Source organism: Mizuhopecten yessoensis, unplaced genomic scaffold (assembly GCF_002113885.1).
Source record: "Mizuhopecten yessoensis strain PY_sf001 unplaced genomic scaffold, ASM211388v2 scaffold10917, whole genome shotgun sequence".
Classification (NCBI taxonomy): domain Eukaryota; kingdom Metazoa; phylum Mollusca; class Bivalvia; order Pectinida; family Pectinidae; genus Mizuhopecten; species Mizuhopecten yessoensis.
This window is the reverse complement of record NW_018408786.1, coordinates 321,532-339,999: the sequence shown is the minus strand read 5'-3', so window position 1 is coordinate 339,999 and position 18,468 is coordinate 321,532. Positions and strand designations below refer to the sequence as shown.

General features: G+C 35.5%; 1 protein-coding gene across 2 annotated transcripts in view; it reads left to right on the top strand.

Annotated features, from left to right (window-relative positions):
* Window positions 1-18,468, top strand: part of LOC110463569 (protocadherin Fat 4-like) — a 67,562-nt gene that overhangs the window by 43,730 nt on the left and 5,364 nt on the right. For both annotated transcript variants that reach the window (XM_021518266.1, XM_021518267.1), the window contains exons 14-28: window positions 135-315; window positions 940-1,040; window positions 1,778-1,912; window positions 2,942-3,044; window positions 3,382-3,675; window positions 5,255-5,406; window positions 5,819-5,996; window positions 6,919-7,145; window positions 7,933-8,169; window positions 8,405-8,516; window positions 9,318-9,445; window positions 12,101-12,228; window positions 13,072-13,236; window positions 15,385-15,610; window positions 18,335-18,363. In XM_021518266.1, coding sequence (XP_021373941.1) covers window positions 135-315; window positions 940-1,040; window positions 1,778-1,912; window positions 2,942-3,044; window positions 3,382-3,675; window positions 5,255-5,406; window positions 5,819-5,996; window positions 6,919-7,145; window positions 7,933-8,169; window positions 8,405-8,516; window positions 9,318-9,445; window positions 12,101-12,228; window positions 13,072-13,236; window positions 15,385-15,610; window positions 18,335-18,363 — 2,396 coding nt within the window. The remainder of the gene's footprint in view (window positions 1-134; window positions 316-939; window positions 1,041-1,777; window positions 1,913-2,941; window positions 3,045-3,381; window positions 3,676-5,254; window positions 5,407-5,818; window positions 5,997-6,918; window positions 7,146-7,932; window positions 8,170-8,404; window positions 8,517-9,317; window positions 9,446-12,100; window positions 12,229-13,071; window positions 13,237-15,384; window positions 15,611-18,334; window positions 18,364-18,468) is intronic.

Sequence of the window (18,468 nt, the reverse complement as noted above, 5' to 3'; positions counted from 1 at the left end):
CATCACTAGCCATATGGGAATTAACATTAAATATACAGTTTAAACGGATTGTGACTCACACACACACCCATACCCTCTCCAACTGATATATCTTTAGTATGTAGTGTTATGATAATTGTTTATTTTCTGTGCAGGTTAACGTGAGTGTAGCAGACACAAATGACCACCCGCCTGCGTTTTTTAGAGACAAATACAGGATGGTTGTAAAAGAAGATACAGCAGTCGACTCAGTTATAACTACTATTAGTGTGACGGACAAAGATGTAGGGGTCAACGCTGAGATACATTTCTCCCTCAACAATGGCTTAAGCTCAGGTATGTAAAGATGATGAACGTAGACAGGTATAATATTGTACTAAACCAGTGAGCCAGATTTGGAACTAGTTATTTTATTTCTAGGGGTGAACTTAATTTGTGAAAATTCTGTACCAGATTTGTAACAGATGTGTGTCAAGATGCAATCTTATACTAACAGAACACATGGTTTTAACAGATTATATTGGGGACAATACCCGTGAATTCCTTTAAAAAGTTATAATGGAAAAAAAAAGTGTTTTCACAAATGTCGTTTTTACATGTATTCTGTACTGTATTTGATTATGTAATCACATATTTAAAATATGTTTGTACATTGACCATTACATCGTTTTTCACCGCCAATTTCAATTCAGAATGGGTATATTCAACTTTTTGGATAAAGATACTGTTTAGGGAGCGATAATATCCTTTAGTGTGGATACAAGTGCATTAGAAACTTCTGTTGAGATAATTAGATTGTCAAATCTGTCTTTGTTATAAACCCCTTCATATGTCTACAGACAGCTTGCTAGTTCGCTTAGAAAAAAGTGATTGGGAAGAAACTGGTAGTTGTTGACCAGGTTGGCTGAACATGTACATGGATCTCTGTACCAAAAGTCTATGTCTAGAATTGGTTTGTAGAGTGTTCGTTGGACTTCAATGTCAATGAAAGGAACGGTCAACTACAAGTGGTTCGGGAGCTCGACTACGAAACATACATCGCCTGTCAGTTTACTGTGCAGGTGAGTTTTGTTTAAAAAATCTTAACTGTTAGTACACCAAGCAGATGAGTTGTGATTTTTGACATATAAGTTGTGAATTCACCAAGCTGATGATTCCAACTGACTGTCAGTTTTCCGTGACAGTAATGAAGGGAACTGAAGGGTCTAAGATCCGGGGACTAAAGGGTAGACCATCTGCTAACTGTCTTTAGTTATCCCTAGGAACTGAAAGGTATAGCCTTGATGGATCAAAGTGTGCATCTCCAAAAGGTCATGGAAATCTTTCAAGGCTTCTCATTAAGTACTAGTGAAGGGATTTTAATTTCAGATTAACATTAAACAACCCCTTAGACAAGGAAATGCACAAAGGTATATATATATAAATATAAAAGGGCACGAATACTGGTGAGCAGATGATAGTATTTGACATTTTATGGTATGAAGTGTCCATATAATATAAATGATCAATGTATCGTTTGGGTATTAGAACCATCTTTAGGTAAGGGTGATACAATACCCTTTACATATGACATGAAATAAAAAGACCCCATGCGCTTCTAGTGGCTTCTCAAGACGACATCAAACAAACGAAATCTGCATAGTGTAGCACCAATTTAAGTTTGCCGGATAGTGAATACGTCCTTGTAACTGGTGTTGTATGTCATTTAGATCAAAGCTGTTATTATTAAAATATTTTTTGATCATGACTCTATCTCGAATTTAGATTTTTTGTTTTCAATTTTCATTGTTCATTTTAGGCGTTTGACAAAAGTTCCTCCCCACTTACGTCAAGTGTTGAGGTGGATATCACAATCAAAGACGTCAACGATAACAGTCCATCTTTCTCGGAAATTACCTACCAGATCGACGTCGCGGAAAGCTTCAGAACAGAGGTAAGGATTCAGACATTCGTCTTAACCCTACAAAAGACATTATGTTGTTCTGATTTTGTTTTTGACGCAGAATTCTAATTTTCGTTGGGTTTTATTTCAATGTAACAATATTCTCCAAACTCTAAACAATTAACAGTTAATTCTTCCGTCCTTACCTTAAGCAATTTCTGCCATGGTCACGAGACCTGAAACCCATGAAAAACACGTTTCAAGTCCATTCTAGAATTTGTTAAATTTATTGATGGCGAAAAAATACCTTTATAATAAATATTCTGACAGATCCATGGCGATTTACAGACTTGGATTCATTATGAGTTTACGAATGAAGCATAGTGAGGGTTAATTCGTTTGTCTGTCTATATATATACTTAATTATTAATGTGTACATCTGTTTACATGGTTGCGTGTCAAAAGCGTCTGATCATAAATATGTGTGTCATCATTAAAAGTCACAGAACACAACGCTGTTCGTGGACCTCGCATACTTGGAGAGTTCTGAGTTCCTTTCTTTCTGCGTACTTTATAATACAATTAAATATCAGTTGTTATTGTTCATTTAAAACCGATAAAATAGAAAGATGTCAGAAGAATTCAAATAGTTATTCATGTAAGATTGACATTGATTAATATTATAGTTAAACAATAATAAAAGTTACTTATAAAAGTTGTTAAAAGATAAGACACATTTCTGTAGGATAAATATGTTTCAGACCAGCATATCATGGATGAATGTATTTCAGACAAATACTGGATATGATACTGATGAGCTTGGTTCACAGATTGTGAAGTGTGTTATGGATTATTATGTTTCAGACGGGTGTATTACCGTGAAATATATTTCAGGCATAAATATAACTGGTGAATACGTTTCAGACCAGCACATTACGAATAAATAAATCCCAGATCACCATATTACGGATGAATATGTTAAACTGATGAAAGTATGATGAGTTAATTTCAGATGTTTCAGACAATGAAGTATTGATAAATATCTTTCAGATCAGTGTATCACTTTTGAATCTTTTTCAGACCAGTATATTTGGCACAGTCAGTGATGCAGACTCGAATGAAAATGGTAGAGTACAACTGTCAGATGGCAACTCAAACGTGTGTCCCTTCAGGATAAAAACAGGTTGGTGTATTCACAAATGAGGGATGTCTTTACCACATTATATTACAAAAGGTGTAAATGGTATGGTGCATCTTTTTATCTTATGTTCCCTGCCCACTTTCAAAAGAGTGCTTTGTAAAGTAAATATAAAATTTGATATCTTGTCCTTATAATGCTTTGATGTATGTTTCCACACACAAAAACCAAAAGAAAACAATTTTTATTGCAATAGATTAAATAAGACACAATGACACACTTGTAAATATAGTAAATCATGAATTCCAAAGCGCTCCTATAAGTAACTCCACATGCGACTTATATCTCATGAAATACGAATGACTCCCTATATATTTTGTAGACACTAAATCTCTCATAATGACTTTGGGAGAAAACGCACAGCTGGACTACGAGACGGAAACATCCTACATATGCGTCATTGTGGCGACCGACATGGCATCTTCGAACCCACGAACAAGCAGTGCCACCGTCACTGTCAGTATCATTGATGTCAACGACAATCCACCTATTTTTAGCTCTCCGTCATATAAGGTCAACATATCACGTGACCTCGGCCCTGGATACAATGTCATCACTGTCATGGCAACAGATGCTGATTCCGGCTTGAACAAACTTATACATTATGATATAGCAGGTATAATTATATTTCCTTAAGGTTTATTGTCAGGTTAAACATTTCTTAATGAATAATGATAAGAACTTCTCATCAAAATCTGCAAATACGATACACAAACAGGTAAATTTTTCATTAAATCAACAATCTTTTGCCAACCCCATGTTTTCTGATTGGAAGAGTTTTTCATTATAAAACTTAACAAGTATCCAAAGTGAGAAACGTACTCCTATATTTGTACCCTAAGGTCCAAGGTCATAACAAAGCGTCAAATATCACATTATTGTAAAGCTTGTTTAGATCATGTCTCCTGTATAGCTAAACCTTTTTCCTTGGTCCGTCAAAGTGTTACTCAGTCGTTTGGAATTCGTAAAAAAGGTTCACAAATCAAATAATTGCAATCAGCTTCAGAGTTCTCTTAAAATATCATAGATATGTTTATCAATGTTTAAGTTAAGTGATGTGGAACACTTTTAGCACTGTACACGAAATGACAATGCTTTGAAAAGGGACAAACCATGAGAGGTGTCCTATGTTTAAAAGCCCAAGCTCACTGTGTAATTTCTGATTATAAACAGAGGTTACATTTTTCAGTAGGTCATTATTTTACGTTCAGTGAATACGTATTGTTTAAGTAAGCAAACATTATGCATTTAATTATTTCACGATAAAACAGTTGCAATGCCATTCAAACCCTGTCTTTCTTTGTTTGTTCAGAACATGATTTTTATACGCCCGTCAAATTTGACGGAAGTATTATGGTATGGGGTTGTCCGTCCGTCCGTCCGGCGTATACTTTTGTTTGTCCGACAATCTCCTTCTACTGTTTTCGACCGATCTCTTTGAAACTTTGTAAACAATATAATCATGATATGTTTGTGTATCCCTTAAAAGAATTTTGATTCGACAAGTTTTTGCCCTTTGTTCATTTCAGTATTTGATTTTTGTCCGGCAATCTCCTCCTTCATTTTTCAACGGATCTCTTTGAATACAATCAACGGATCTCTTTCATACAATGTAATCATGATATAAAGTTGTGTCTCCCTTAAAAGAATTTTGATTCAACGATTTTTGCAAAAAAGTTATTGCCCTTTGTTCATTTCAGTATTTTATTTTTTGTCCGGAGATCTTCTCCTACATTTTTTGACGGATTTCATCATATGTTGTTGTGTTTCCTTGAAAAGAATTTTGATTCAACAATTTTTGCAACAGTTATTGCCCTTTGTTTATTTCAGTATTTGATTTTTGTCCGGCAATCTCCTCCTACATTTTTCAACGGATCTCTTTGAATACAATGAACGGATCTCTTTCATACAATGTAATCATGATATAAAGTTGTGTGTCCCTTAAAAGAGATTTTTTGTCCGGAGGTTTTCTTCTACATTTTTTATAGCATGTCACGAACAGCTAACCACTCTTTGAATGATGCAGATCTTATTTCAATGCAAGAAAGTATATAACACTAAATGATATTCGACGGGCGCATATTGTTCCGCCCCGTGGTACTCTTGTTACACAAATCAATTACAGTCATTATCACATTCCCAGGTGCGTTACTTGTAAACATATTGTAATACCTAGTCATTGTCTGTTTTCACAGGTGACGATGACTATCTGGATATAGATTCCAATACTGGGCAGGTATCTGTGGGAAGGTCCTTGTATGACTATAGGCGAGATATCATGGTGACAACTGTTGTCGCCACGGACCAGACCACCGGGTCTCCTGATCGTCTGTCTTCATCCGTCACGGTAAACATTTAATACTCTGTCTAACATGTGATATCAAGATAACCTTTATCCCATGCCTCAAAAAGTACTAAGACCAAGTGTTCAGGAAGGGTAAGCGTCTTCTGCTTGAAGTCCTTCTCCTTTCGTGTAAATCTTAGTCAAATCAACGTGTGAGGAAAACGTCAAAAAGAAAGAAACGGGATAGTGACACAGATGTCACAAGACACACTAATGACTATCATAGAAAAGTCAACATATCTCACTCGGGGATATTAGCAATCATTCCAAATGAAAATTCTTTAATTGACGACAGTGTCCTTTAACTGTGGATAAAACAGCGAAGACAAACATTTTGACTGTTGCAACCATTGGTAATTTTATTGTGATTTATTGAACAATGTAAAACATTTTGCCCCTATCTACTTGTCTATAGTTGACCATCAACATAAAGGATGATAATGTAAGGCCGAACTTCCCAACGTCAACAGTCTACAAGCAACTACAGGAAGAGACGGAAGTCACTGGGGTATTTTACACTGCTATGGCAAATGACTGGGACGGCACCACTAATCGAAGGTGTCTGTGTACATACAGGCTTGAAACTACATCAAGTGAGTAAAGGAGGTTCTTATTATTAATGTGTAAGAGACTCAGAAATCTGTCACTGGAATAAAACCGAGGCTTGATGTTGTGATACTATCACATTGGGAACATTGAAAAATTGTAAGAAGTTAACGCGATTCATGGAATATGTCCAGAAAGCCAATGTTGTTATGAACTCATGAATGTTGAAAAAGTTAATTTTATTCCTTATATTTACATTTTTAAGTGCTTTTAATTTTCGTATGCAAGTATGAATAAACAAATATGGGACATATTTCCCCCTAGGCTTACCAAACTTGCTATATTTGTGCATCTTGGGAAGGTAGAGTGTGAAATGTTCATTTCTTGTCTTGTGCCCAAGCTAGATTCTTTGAAGTTACTTTAATTTATTATTTTGGATGTGATCGTTTTTTTAAAAGATTTCCTCATATGTTTAAAAGGTTAATGTTTTATGCTCAGTGATCTATGCTCATCTATTTATTCGCTATAATGATAAGTTAGCCGTCATTACGAGGGGTGAAAAAGCGAAAATTATACCAGCGAAAATTTCCTGGCATTTCATTTCAGAATATTTATTGTTCAGATCCTAGAATTTCCCGGCATACATTATTCCGGAAGTGAACACTCATAGAAAACTTGTTTTCTCGTCAAAAACTTGCTGAAGAATGAAAGCTGTCGAATTGATTGGAAAATATAATTTTGAATTAACATTGCCTTCTAAATAAGGACAAGGTCGTCTTTTTCTGCGTCAAATGATCTTACCTAGTTTGATTAAATTCCTCATTTTCGTTTTGACTGATTTTGCACTATACTAGTGTTTCTCTATGTGTACCATTCAAAGTTATATTCTATTGCGATTATTTTATTTTTGACATATCATATACAGGAAGTGTTATGTAAATAAAGCCTGATTCCCTTGTACATTTATAGATGTGTTTGAGGTGGATTCCCAGTCGGGAGAGATTGGGATGAGAACAGGGACTTCTGTGGACAGAGAACGTGATGGTCCGTATGTTAGCCTTGGTATCATTGCGCGTGACCAGGGGTCACCTCAAAAGGATTCAGAGACATTGATTTTGAATATCACTGTTCTTGACATCAATGATCAATCACCAAGATTCCGTTACAATTATATCCCCATATTTAAGATTTATCAGGTACGTTTATGTCAATACCTAGTGTCTGGCTTCTGTACTGATTTTTCGTCATTGGAACGGATTGATGAACTCAGAGACGTATATATACAGAGACTAGAAACTCCGTCTTTCTCTTACTGTAGCACACCGGTGTCGGTTATCTATATGGATGGCATCGAGTTCATTGCTACCGCTTACGATATCGTTAAAGGATTTCCGAAATACAACTGACGGCGGCCATTACTCGTCATTATTAAATCATATTATCAAAATGAGCCGTTTGGTGAATCATACTCTATATTTTTCTAAATTGTTGTTCTTAGTTTCACCCTTGTGAAACAATTACAAAAAGGATGTGTCATCCTGAGAATGTACCGTGATTTCAGAATTGCGACGCCATCACGGGCAGTCATTAGATTATATAATAACAAAGGGTGGCATCTGCATGAGGTACCAATCTCTGGCTTTTTATTTTAAACATGTATAAGGTCACAGCCCTTTTTCATTTTATCAAAATGATTTCATTTCAAAACACTCACTAAAGGTCACAGAACTCTCAAGGCGCAGACTATCAATTCAGGTCACACACAAAAAATCATCTCTATTTTCAAATGTTCACCTCAGGTCATAGAGTTCCTCTCTAATCACAGAAACTTCCTCTCGGGTCACATCATCTGTCAAAGACACTCACCTCAAGGCCACTTGAGGGAGGCAATGATGAAATCTTTAGCCAGTCAATGTAGGGCCAGAAGAACTAGGGTCAAGTGTAGAAAAGTGTCTTATGTCGAAACATTGTTTGTATTTTCAGACCCTCTCGCCGGGGTCAGAGATTGGTACTGTGACCTCAGAGGACATGGATGGGATTCAGTACAGTGTGACGTTGTACAACATCACAGATCTGTTCTACTCCGCTTCAGGAACTTTTAGCGACAGGGACACGTCAAGATTCGGTCCGTCAACCATAGTAGCGGACCGTAACAATGGAACACTTCGCACTACGCGAAGTCTCGAACTCATTGGACAGACTGCAACATTTTACATAATGGTGATTATTCAAAGTTACTCTAGTTCTCTGTTGTTCAGTTATTTATTAGAGAAAGTGGTATCTCCGTTATATTTTTAAAGGATAATTGTTATACTCCCCAATGAGGCCAGAAATGACCCTTTATGTCTCTAGTCCATTAATGACATATCGAGTACCACTAAATGACCTTCAACTGAAGTTTTAGGCCAAAATACCAGTGACAGCTCAACTGACCATTTAACTCATTTGTTTACAGCTTACTGTGGAAGCAGTTGATCAGAACGATCCCTCCATGAAGGACACTACTCCAGTTATTGTAGAAGTCAAGTACGCAGACCCAAACCAGTATTACCCACGATTTACTAAAGGTATCCCTGTGATTTTGTTCTGTGAAACACCATATCAAATCTTTATTCATTTAGAAAATCAAGATTAAGACAGAAACCAATGTGTTGTAAGCTAATATTGTTTGATATAATCATTTGGAGTTGTGTGCTTACCAGGGTTGGACCAATAGTCAGAACAAGTTCTGGGACTTTTATTTAATGTCAGAACATTTATTTAATGTTATGCTATAGTAGCAGTAATGTTTGAATACGTTATCAAAGGAACAATACCAGAAATGTATGAATGTGTTACCATAGGAACAGAAACAGCAATACATAAATGTATTACCATAGGAACAAATCAAATATGCATGAATGTGTAACCATAGGAACAGAAACAGCAATACATAAATGTGTTTCCATAGGAACAAATCAAGTATAGCATGAATGTGTAACCATAGAATCAGGAAGAGTTAAGCACGGACTATTACCACAGATATGGAATCAGTAATATGTATGATTTGTTTACAATAGGTCAAGCACCAATAAAGCATGGATGTGCTACCCTAGGGACATTGATGTAATGAACAGGAAGTAATTGATATGACTGAACCATTTATAAATTCAAATATCAGTTGTTTGATGCTAAACAATTCAGGGTTAAGAAAATGCCTTAAAACGATCTTCTCAGTATCGGTCTACCTCCTTTACAAGTTCTCAATCCTTAGACAAGCGTTCGCTTGGTGAAGAAATCATTTCTGGTAGTAGATTGTCTCACATTAGCTTTTCTGTGTTTAATAAAAAAAGAAAAACTATTCCATAGTTCCTCGTTTCATTTTGTAGATGTGTACCAAACAGAAATCCCACGGAGTCACCCACAAACAGACGCTGTGTTAACAGTGTCGGCAACTGATGCTGACCCGCCTCCGAAGAATAGTATAAAATATAGCATCGCTGCAGGAAATTACAGGGTAAGTGTGGTGTTATGGTACCATAGTTAGAATGTACTACTTAAAACATTATAGCAATAGATGGATGAGATACCATTTATATGAACCTCCATTATTATCACTTCTGGAAAGCAGATGATTTTAGTTTAGATATAGTTATAGTGACATTACGACCTTTTAATTTTTCGAAATTATAAATTATTCAATTATCTGTCTTAATTTTTTGTTAAAAGTTCCTGTATTTGATAAAATCCCAATTTATAAAACATATTTAGGAAATAATCAACGCATATGCGTGTATTATTGTGAAATATAACAAGGGTGAGAAAATCTTGGTAAAACATCATTAACATAGGCCGCTTGTGGCCGAAATCAATTATTTTCGAATCCCAAGTTTAATTTGCTACCATGTTGACTGTATCTATTCTACCAAGTAAAATGTAATAAGTCATGATTGTGTCTACCTCATTGCCCACACGACTATGATAAGCAAGGTGACTTTAATAATCTAATTATTCATATTAGGCTGTTCTTTTGCGCGCGTTAACATTTATCACGTGATACCTATTCATTTCACAATAAGCTGCGCTACTTTATCATTTCTGAACCTGTAGGCAGTTGTCCTTTTTGTCTTGTCTATTGAACCTGTAAGCAGTTGTCCTATTTGTCTTGTCTATTGAACCAGTACGCAGTTGTCCTATTTGTCTTGTCTATTGAACCCGTAGGCAGTTGTCCTCTTTGTCTTGTCTATTGAACCTGTAAGCAGTTGTTCTATTTGTCTTGTCTATTGAACCTGTAGGCAATTGTCCTATTTGTCTTGTCTATTTAACCTGTCGGCAGTTGTTCTATTTGTCTTGTCTATTGAACCTGTAAGCAGTTGTTCTATTTGTCTTGTCTATTGAACCTGTAAGCAGTTGTCCTTTTTGTCTTGTCTATTGAACCTGTAAGCAGTAGTCCTATTTGTCTTGTCTATTGAACCTGTAAGCAGTTGTCCTATTTGGCTTGTCTATTGAACCTGTAGGCAGTTGTCCTATTTGTCTTGGCTATTGAACCTGTCGGCAGTTGTCCTATTTGTCTTGTCTATTTAATCTGTAGGCAGTTGTCCTATTTGTCTTGTCTATTAAACCTGTCGGCAGTTGTCCTATTTGTCTTGTCTATTTAACCTGTAAGCAGTTGTCCTATTTGTCTTGTCTGTTGAACCTGTCGGCAGTTGTTCTATTTGTCTTGTCTAATGAACCTGTAGGCAGTTGTCCTATTTGTCTTGTCTATTAAACCTGTCGGCAGTTGTCCTATTTGTCTTGTCTATTGAACCTGTCGGCAGTTGTCCTATTTGTCTTGTCTATTGAACCAGTAGGCAATTGTCCTATTTGTCTTGTCTATTAAACCTGTCGGCAGTTGTCCTATTTGTCTTGTCTATTGAACCTGTAGGCAGTTGTCCTATTTGTCTTGTCTATTGAACCTGTCGGCAGTTGTCCTATTTGTCTTGTCTATTGAATCTGTAAGCAGTTGTCCAGTTTTTCTTGTCTATTAAACCTGGGTTTGTTTGGGAAGGATTTTTTTCTTAATTTTCAGTAGTCGTTTGGTCGACAGACTATAAACTATTAATGAAGATGCCATGATTTATAACACATTTTCATTTCAATCAATTAAATCCACAAATATATCGACAACGACAACATGAAATAAACATTTGACAGATTTACAAACACTTTTCAAGTCCAGCGGAACTTTCTGACATGTTTTAAGTAGTCCAGCAAGCCGGACGTTTACATTTGCTTGGGGAGGGTTTTGAGGAGAGTTGGTTTGTTGGGAAATGTTACATGCACACGCATGATCTATCGTCCGATAATGGTTGGTTATTAACCGATGAAAAGGGTCGTTAGTTCTGCTCGATAATATAAGCTTGCCTAGGTCTAGGCTATTTTTGTGTTCTGCATGATGTTATAGGTTAGACTAAATGGTATGTGCATAGGTTTATTTCATATTTTTTGTTTTGTGGTAATTGTTTTTTTTTAAATTTTAATTTTCATAATCGTTTGTAATTTAGATTACCGTAGTAATACTTAAATAACAGGATGAAACGTTTTTTGTCGTTTTCTTTTGTAACAAATCTGCGTAAATTAATGTGAACTATGAATACACTAATTAGGAATGATAGCCAATTTTCCCCAACAGTTTTCAATTCTGTGTAAAACATTCACCATCATATTAGATGTCTGTTGACTATCTTTTCTACCTTGTCAAATGAACGAAATAGTTTTGCATGATAATAAACCACCTCCGGTTATCCATGAGATGTAGGAACTGAGTGCTGATAGGTTCAATTCCACTCCTGGCGGTTGAAGCAAATTGTCTGACCTCTGAACTGACTTTAGAATAATTTGTACAGATATGGTCTTTTTTAGGACAGTCCTTGACGATATTATTGATTGCCGACGTCGAACATAGTGTTTTGTGTCTGTATGTGAATTGTAATAAAGAGCAGTCTCATATAAACTGCACAGTTACATAGATATAGCAGTTTGTCAAGTAACAAATAAGGAATAAATATATATGGTGTATATTATCCTTCTTATCTCGTCTCTTATTGAATATTCTGCGACTGAGATAGACACAGATTTCAGGTCAAGAGTTCAAAAGTTGTGTTATATTATAACAAATCTGATTGGCTTACAGGATGTGATGTCCATAGACACAAGAAGTGGTGTGATAAAACTTACATACCTGCTAGATGAAAAGTTTGATGCTTCAAACCTAACCCTGACAGTTCGAGCCACAGACGGTGGAGATATACCCAAATACAAGTCAGTATTCGTAAACACTGCGGTCAATTTAACTAGCTTTAGATCAATATTGGTGACAGATCAAATGGATGAAAACTTTTTTTTAAACAAGAGAGAACCGAAGTGTCAAAAAAACATATAACTCAAAAGTCGACAAAAATCGGCCAAAATATGAACCAAGAAAAGGTTTACTTGGGGACGAGTGAACAAGTACAAGAGAAGGAACATGTGTTCCGGAAGGGTAAGCGTCTTTTGTTTCATCGACGACAATAACAAATTTAAATCCCATCCAGTAATTTATCAAAATGATCAAGTGTTGAATAGGAAAACTCTAAGACATATGATTATGTATAGGTTCGTTTCAGCAGAAGAGAACCAATTAAATTGGCTAAAATCAAGACTCCAACCGGCAATGACCTGCTATATAACTTCATCATAACCTATATGTAGAGTATTGTGGTAGGTAATGTTTGATTTATATTGCAGCAATACAATTAGTACAATTCATCAGGGTGATGGGTGGTGCAGTGGATAGCGCACTGTCATATCACAAAGGTGGTTGGGTTTCGATTCCCCGATCGGACGTGAAAAGGTATAGGGTCACCTGCTCGACTATGTGTTTTTTTCGGGTACTCTGGTTTCCTCCCACACTAAAACCCACCGCGTGCTGACATTCGGTTCAAAAAAGAGTGATTCATATGAGTTGAAATAACTTGTTTCATAATTGTTGTAAAATTAATAAAGTTTATATATATATTTTTTTACAATATATCTAAACCGTAATTGCATTTTCAGATATACTATTCTAAACTATAAAAACTCCATGTCCTATGAATGACTAAATACATGATGTTTATTTTTCAGTTCAAGCACTGTAAGGATAACCTTGGCTGGGGATTACCTGCCATGTTTTACCTCTGCGATGAGGACAGAAATCGTGGCAGAAAAGGACTTGTTCTTTGCCGTCATGCTAGGACTTGTAGGGGCACTCTGTATAGCTATTGGTCTGTGCTTCATATTATTCTACAAGTAAGTCTTCATTGTGTAATTTACTTACAAAAGATAGGTGTATGTTATAAAAGAGAGACTGAACTTTGTAAATGACAAAGATATGAACTTCACTAGCTTACATGAATGGACAAATATAGGAATTATGACATATGTATAACGCAACCTCAGTTGCTTGGCTTGTTTTACTTGTAAGTCCTTCGTGTTTTAATCGGTGATATTATATCTTCCAGTCCAGTGATATCACCTATTCAAATGAAAGCATGATACCACATTTTTGAAGATGAATTTGATTTGGACATGATTAATAAAGATGTAGTACTGTCCCTGTTTATTTGTCTCGCTGTCCCGTTTAAAAGCCGGGGACAGAGAACAGTGTAATACATTGGCTATACGTTCAGAGTTCTCATCATCATTTTAGCTAACATTGTAGCTAGCATGAGTTTACAAGCTGGGTAAATAGTAGAAGCAAAACCGCTAAAACTTGTATAATTACAACTCACCGAAAAATTAGAACTATTAGTGTATGCATAGGAACCCTAAAATATCACTGTTGTCTGTATAAAAAAATTCGCTTAGTGTCCAAATTTAACACTTCGTCACATATAACTCTACTTATAAAATGCTTCTGAAATATTTGCATATATCATCAGTAATAAAAATCGCAATTAAAGTATCTTTGCTTCTATAAATGTTTTGCATCTGTTTTTTTAACGATTGCAAACATTCTTTAAATGAAATATGTATCGCCAATCACATTGCATAACGATTTGAATATACATGCATACAGAAAAAACGTGATGCCCGCAGACTCTTTAAGTGCCAGTATTGGTATTAATCAGTTGTATTGTCATTCGTGATAAGTTTTGGCTGGCAGAGGAGCTACTATTGTCAACACCTAACTACATCCTCTCCCGTGCTCCAATTATGATTAGGTGTCTACACACTTAAGCCATACAGTCACCGAAACCATGCAAACGTCATGCTTCTAAATACGCCCTGTTTCCCAATATTCTTATGTCTCCCAAAATTTTGTGTAGCCTAAGGCTAAAATAAAGGCAACTCATTTGAATTAAAGAGGATATTTATTGCAAAAGCGAATTCTGTTACTTATGGTGATTTTCAGTCCGGATTTAGGTATTACCATAATGTCTGAAACTTGACATTTTCGTTGCATTGTTTAATTCGCAGTACACTCATACCGCAAAAATAGCTAAAATAGCACTGCCGCCATATTTGCCCGGTATACAGTATATTGATACAAATCATCTCAGCTAGCACGCTAAACAACACCCAGGTTATCCAGTGTTGTTCACTATGATGACAATCCTATAAACCATAAACAGACTATAAAGGGACCGAATAATCCATTCAATTGCCTATGCAGAAAATGATATGACCAGGTATACATGACCTTGATCTTTGTTCACAGTAACGGAGTTTGACTTCTAACCTTCTAGTTAAGGGACTTTGACCTCTAACCTTCTAGTTAAGGGACTTTTAAAACTTGCAGTAGCGCAACGTTGTTAATGTGTCAATGGCATCAGCATACGTTATTCTAGGCAAAACTAAGTTCGGAGTTTATTTATCAGTGATTAATACTGATGAAGAGTTAAATCTGACATAAACTGTAATAAAGCTTCCTCATATTTCTTATACTTCAAATGTTGAATATAGTTCCTTTTTCCTGGAAGAGGAACAAGTTTAGTACCTGCTAGTTCTGTTTTTAGCATGTTTAATGTTTGACAATAAATGTGTTTTAGAAAATAACTACATATATGTGTGAATTTACTCGTCCTTATTGATGAACCTTGTATATCATATAAAAGTATCAAATAGTCATACCCTTTTTACTTTTAGTCTGTAAAAAACATCTTTTGTTGTAGTTAAATAGAAAAGTACCGTATTGGCCCTGAAAAACGTCCTAGACATATACTTATCTAAAAACAAAAATAAGAATGATTGATGAACATTCAAAAATTTCAAATAACAATAATACATGTACTGAATTTCCTTCTTTTATGGTGAACGAATGTGACACTTCGAGTAGATCAAGGATATGGGGCACGCTATAGAGATGGTTTATTATCAGGTTAAGTATAGTATTATATTGTAGGCTTTTTATGATATTAGCGCTCTGTTATTAATTTTGATGTACTGGTATTCTAGGTACCGTACTGTGGATAAACAGCTAGCTGTCTATGCCCCAAGCGAAAGCAAAAAGAAAGACAACACGTACAGTGGCTTACAGCCATTGTCGGAAAGACGTGATCCGCAATACGATATCACTGGGAGTTCCGAAACGAACGACGGGTACGAGCCTCTTCCTGGACCCGAAGCTCCCGGCGGCAGCACGTATTCGACAGTACCAGAGCTAAGAGGCACAGCAGAACAGGTATGGTGTTTAACGGATTGTTTTCCTGTTTCTTTAGAACCACATAGGTTTCCTAAATCTGATCAAACCATGACCTCACAAATTGTGACGTCATTAAGTTTCTTTAATTTTGAGCACTTTCTCAGAATGTGATATGTACAGTACTGCCTTCTGAAATGTGAACCATATGTGCTATCTCAGAAGTAGTATAACGATCATCATCCTTAAGTATTGCTTTCACAGCAGCAGTTTTCTTAGTTGAGTCTGCAACAGCTGGCCTGACTGGTTGTTTGTCCTCTTTGATGTCAATTTTATCATCCTTAAATTTGTTTTTCAATGTGAAATCAGTTCCCAATGTGACGATAAATATGTCTTTAATCTTGCACATCACTTCATGAATTTGTTGTGGCGGTATCTGTTAAGCATTTAATTTGTTCACAATATCTCTGTCACCTAAATCTAAACAATTGGGGGATCTTACACGAACTTACATGAGTGTCCATGTCATATTGAATTTATGGAACAAGTTTAATGAATTTAATATGACATGGACACTCATGTAAGGTTTTATTTATTACATAACATTCATATTTGAAGAAAAAATACTTCAAACACATTTACGTGTTTTCAGCTGACTCTAAATAAGTCTAAACAAAAGCACTTCGATCATAGCTTTGTCTTTCCGTGCAGTGCAAAGTAGTTCTGGATTTAAAAAAATATATATTAATGTACAGTTTTACAATGAAAATAATAATGACAAAATCACTTTTCCAAATTCATCCAATAGCAAAAACCTTGAAATTTATCAGAAACAAAGACAAATAAAATAGTACCTGCAGTGGCGTAGGAATATGTTTCCACGGTTTTTACCAATTGTAGCACCTTTATGTTTTATTACACATGTGTATAACCATATTAATTAAATGGATGTATGATATTTAAGGAATGATTTTTATTTTTTCAACATTTATGAGGTCATACCAACAATGGGTTTATGGACGTATTGAATGAATCGCGTTAGCGAGTCATGTAAAATATGTCCAAAAGCCCATTGTTGTTATGACCTCATAAATGTGGAAAAAATAAATATCATTCCTTATATTTACATCGACGAATCCTTTCAGTGGATCGATATAACAAGGAATAAAACAAATAAACAGGGTTTGTTCCTGCTTACACACGGGTGCAACGCAGTGGCGAGAACAGTGTTTTTTCGCGGGGAAATGGGACACTATCGTGAGAGATCTTAGCAACCGTCAACAACAATAACACAACAAAATGTAGTTCCATATTCAATGTTTATTTGTAGCACAGGACACGTGAATACGTGGATATTTCACAAAGCACAGTTCAATAATATTTTAAGATGTAAGAATTAAGCATCTAGGTCGGTCGTTCCGAGAAAGTAGTTTTTGTAGTGTATAACTACGCAGTGTGATCAGGTTACTATCAGTTCCCACGTGCTGAGATTCTATGAACACCTGTGTTATGCATTTATGAATGTAATTTTTGTCAATGGGTCTAAGCATACATAATGTAAATATAGTAAAATGGATCAGTTATGTGATAAAATGATAAAATGATTTGACAGCAATCAGAAAATAATGTAGTTCACCATGATAAGTCGTTGAACTAGCATTACTGATCCCATATTGAACTGAGGGGTTTCTAGCAAACAGTTTTGCCGAATGTTCATTGCCAAGTCACTTTTGATACATTTTGTTCACTGGGGAATAGTGCGTATCGGCAATTTGGTTATTTTACTATACAAAAATGTGTTCCCGTAATGTTAATCTGTTATATGAACACCACAAATATTAGTTTTCTTAGTCGGTGCTTCTATCACAAACGTTGTAATTCATGTTGTAGGAAATCCGAGTTAAAATTGACCGTTGTTTTTACATTCATTATCCATTCCTTTAACACCGCTCAGAAAAGCTCACATATGGCAAAAATGTTGGGTTTTAGAAACATTTGAAATAAAGTTTCCGTAAATTTTTATCTTTCAAAGTAATGTGTGTGCAAACAAATATTTTCTGGAAAACGACTGAAAGAATTCCATTTCTGTAAGAGCTGTCAACAGCATGCTCTAAAGACCGATGATAAAGGTTCGTGTTAATATCATTTCCAAAGGGTTAATAGAACAGTATCTTCCTCCCCAGAAGTATGTTTTTCAATTGCATCGTTTGTTTCTGTAATTACGTGTAATAAGATGATCGGATTTACAAATAACAACTGTTTTGAAACTCTTATACCAAAACTACTGAGGAATCGTGGATATTAAGGCTACCTGTTCCACTGCAACAAACTGTAACAAGGCGTTTGTACCTTTTTTTCTGGTATGACTAAATCTTTGATAAATCATTTCTGAAAAGATAAATATAACTCACGGTATAAAAGAATGAAATAAACATAAAAATCAACAACAATGTTCGGGGTGTAACATGTTATCGGGGCTAGACCGGGAATCTTACACTTGACTACAGAGTTTATGCTATTGCTGGTCAGCGAAAGTACACTGCACAAACTGTGCCACAGCTATAGTCAAAACGAAATTAAGGGGAATTGACTGTCTATAGGAAAACCACATTGCAGTGGGACAGGGATCTTTAATATATCATACAATATTAATATATGACAAGGTTTTATACCTATTGATTTGTATTATATATATCTAAGGTATGCAACTTAAAATAAATAATACTTGACTGAAATGTTTTTATTTGTTTTGTCTTCTCATTTCAGTCTCATATGAATCCAGCGTATAGTGCAAGGTAGGTTTGTCTTGTTGATTTAATAGCACATTGGTGAATAATGTGTAAATGTATCCTCAATTTTCATTTGGTGATTTCATAGTAATTTAGAGCAAAACCTCGCTT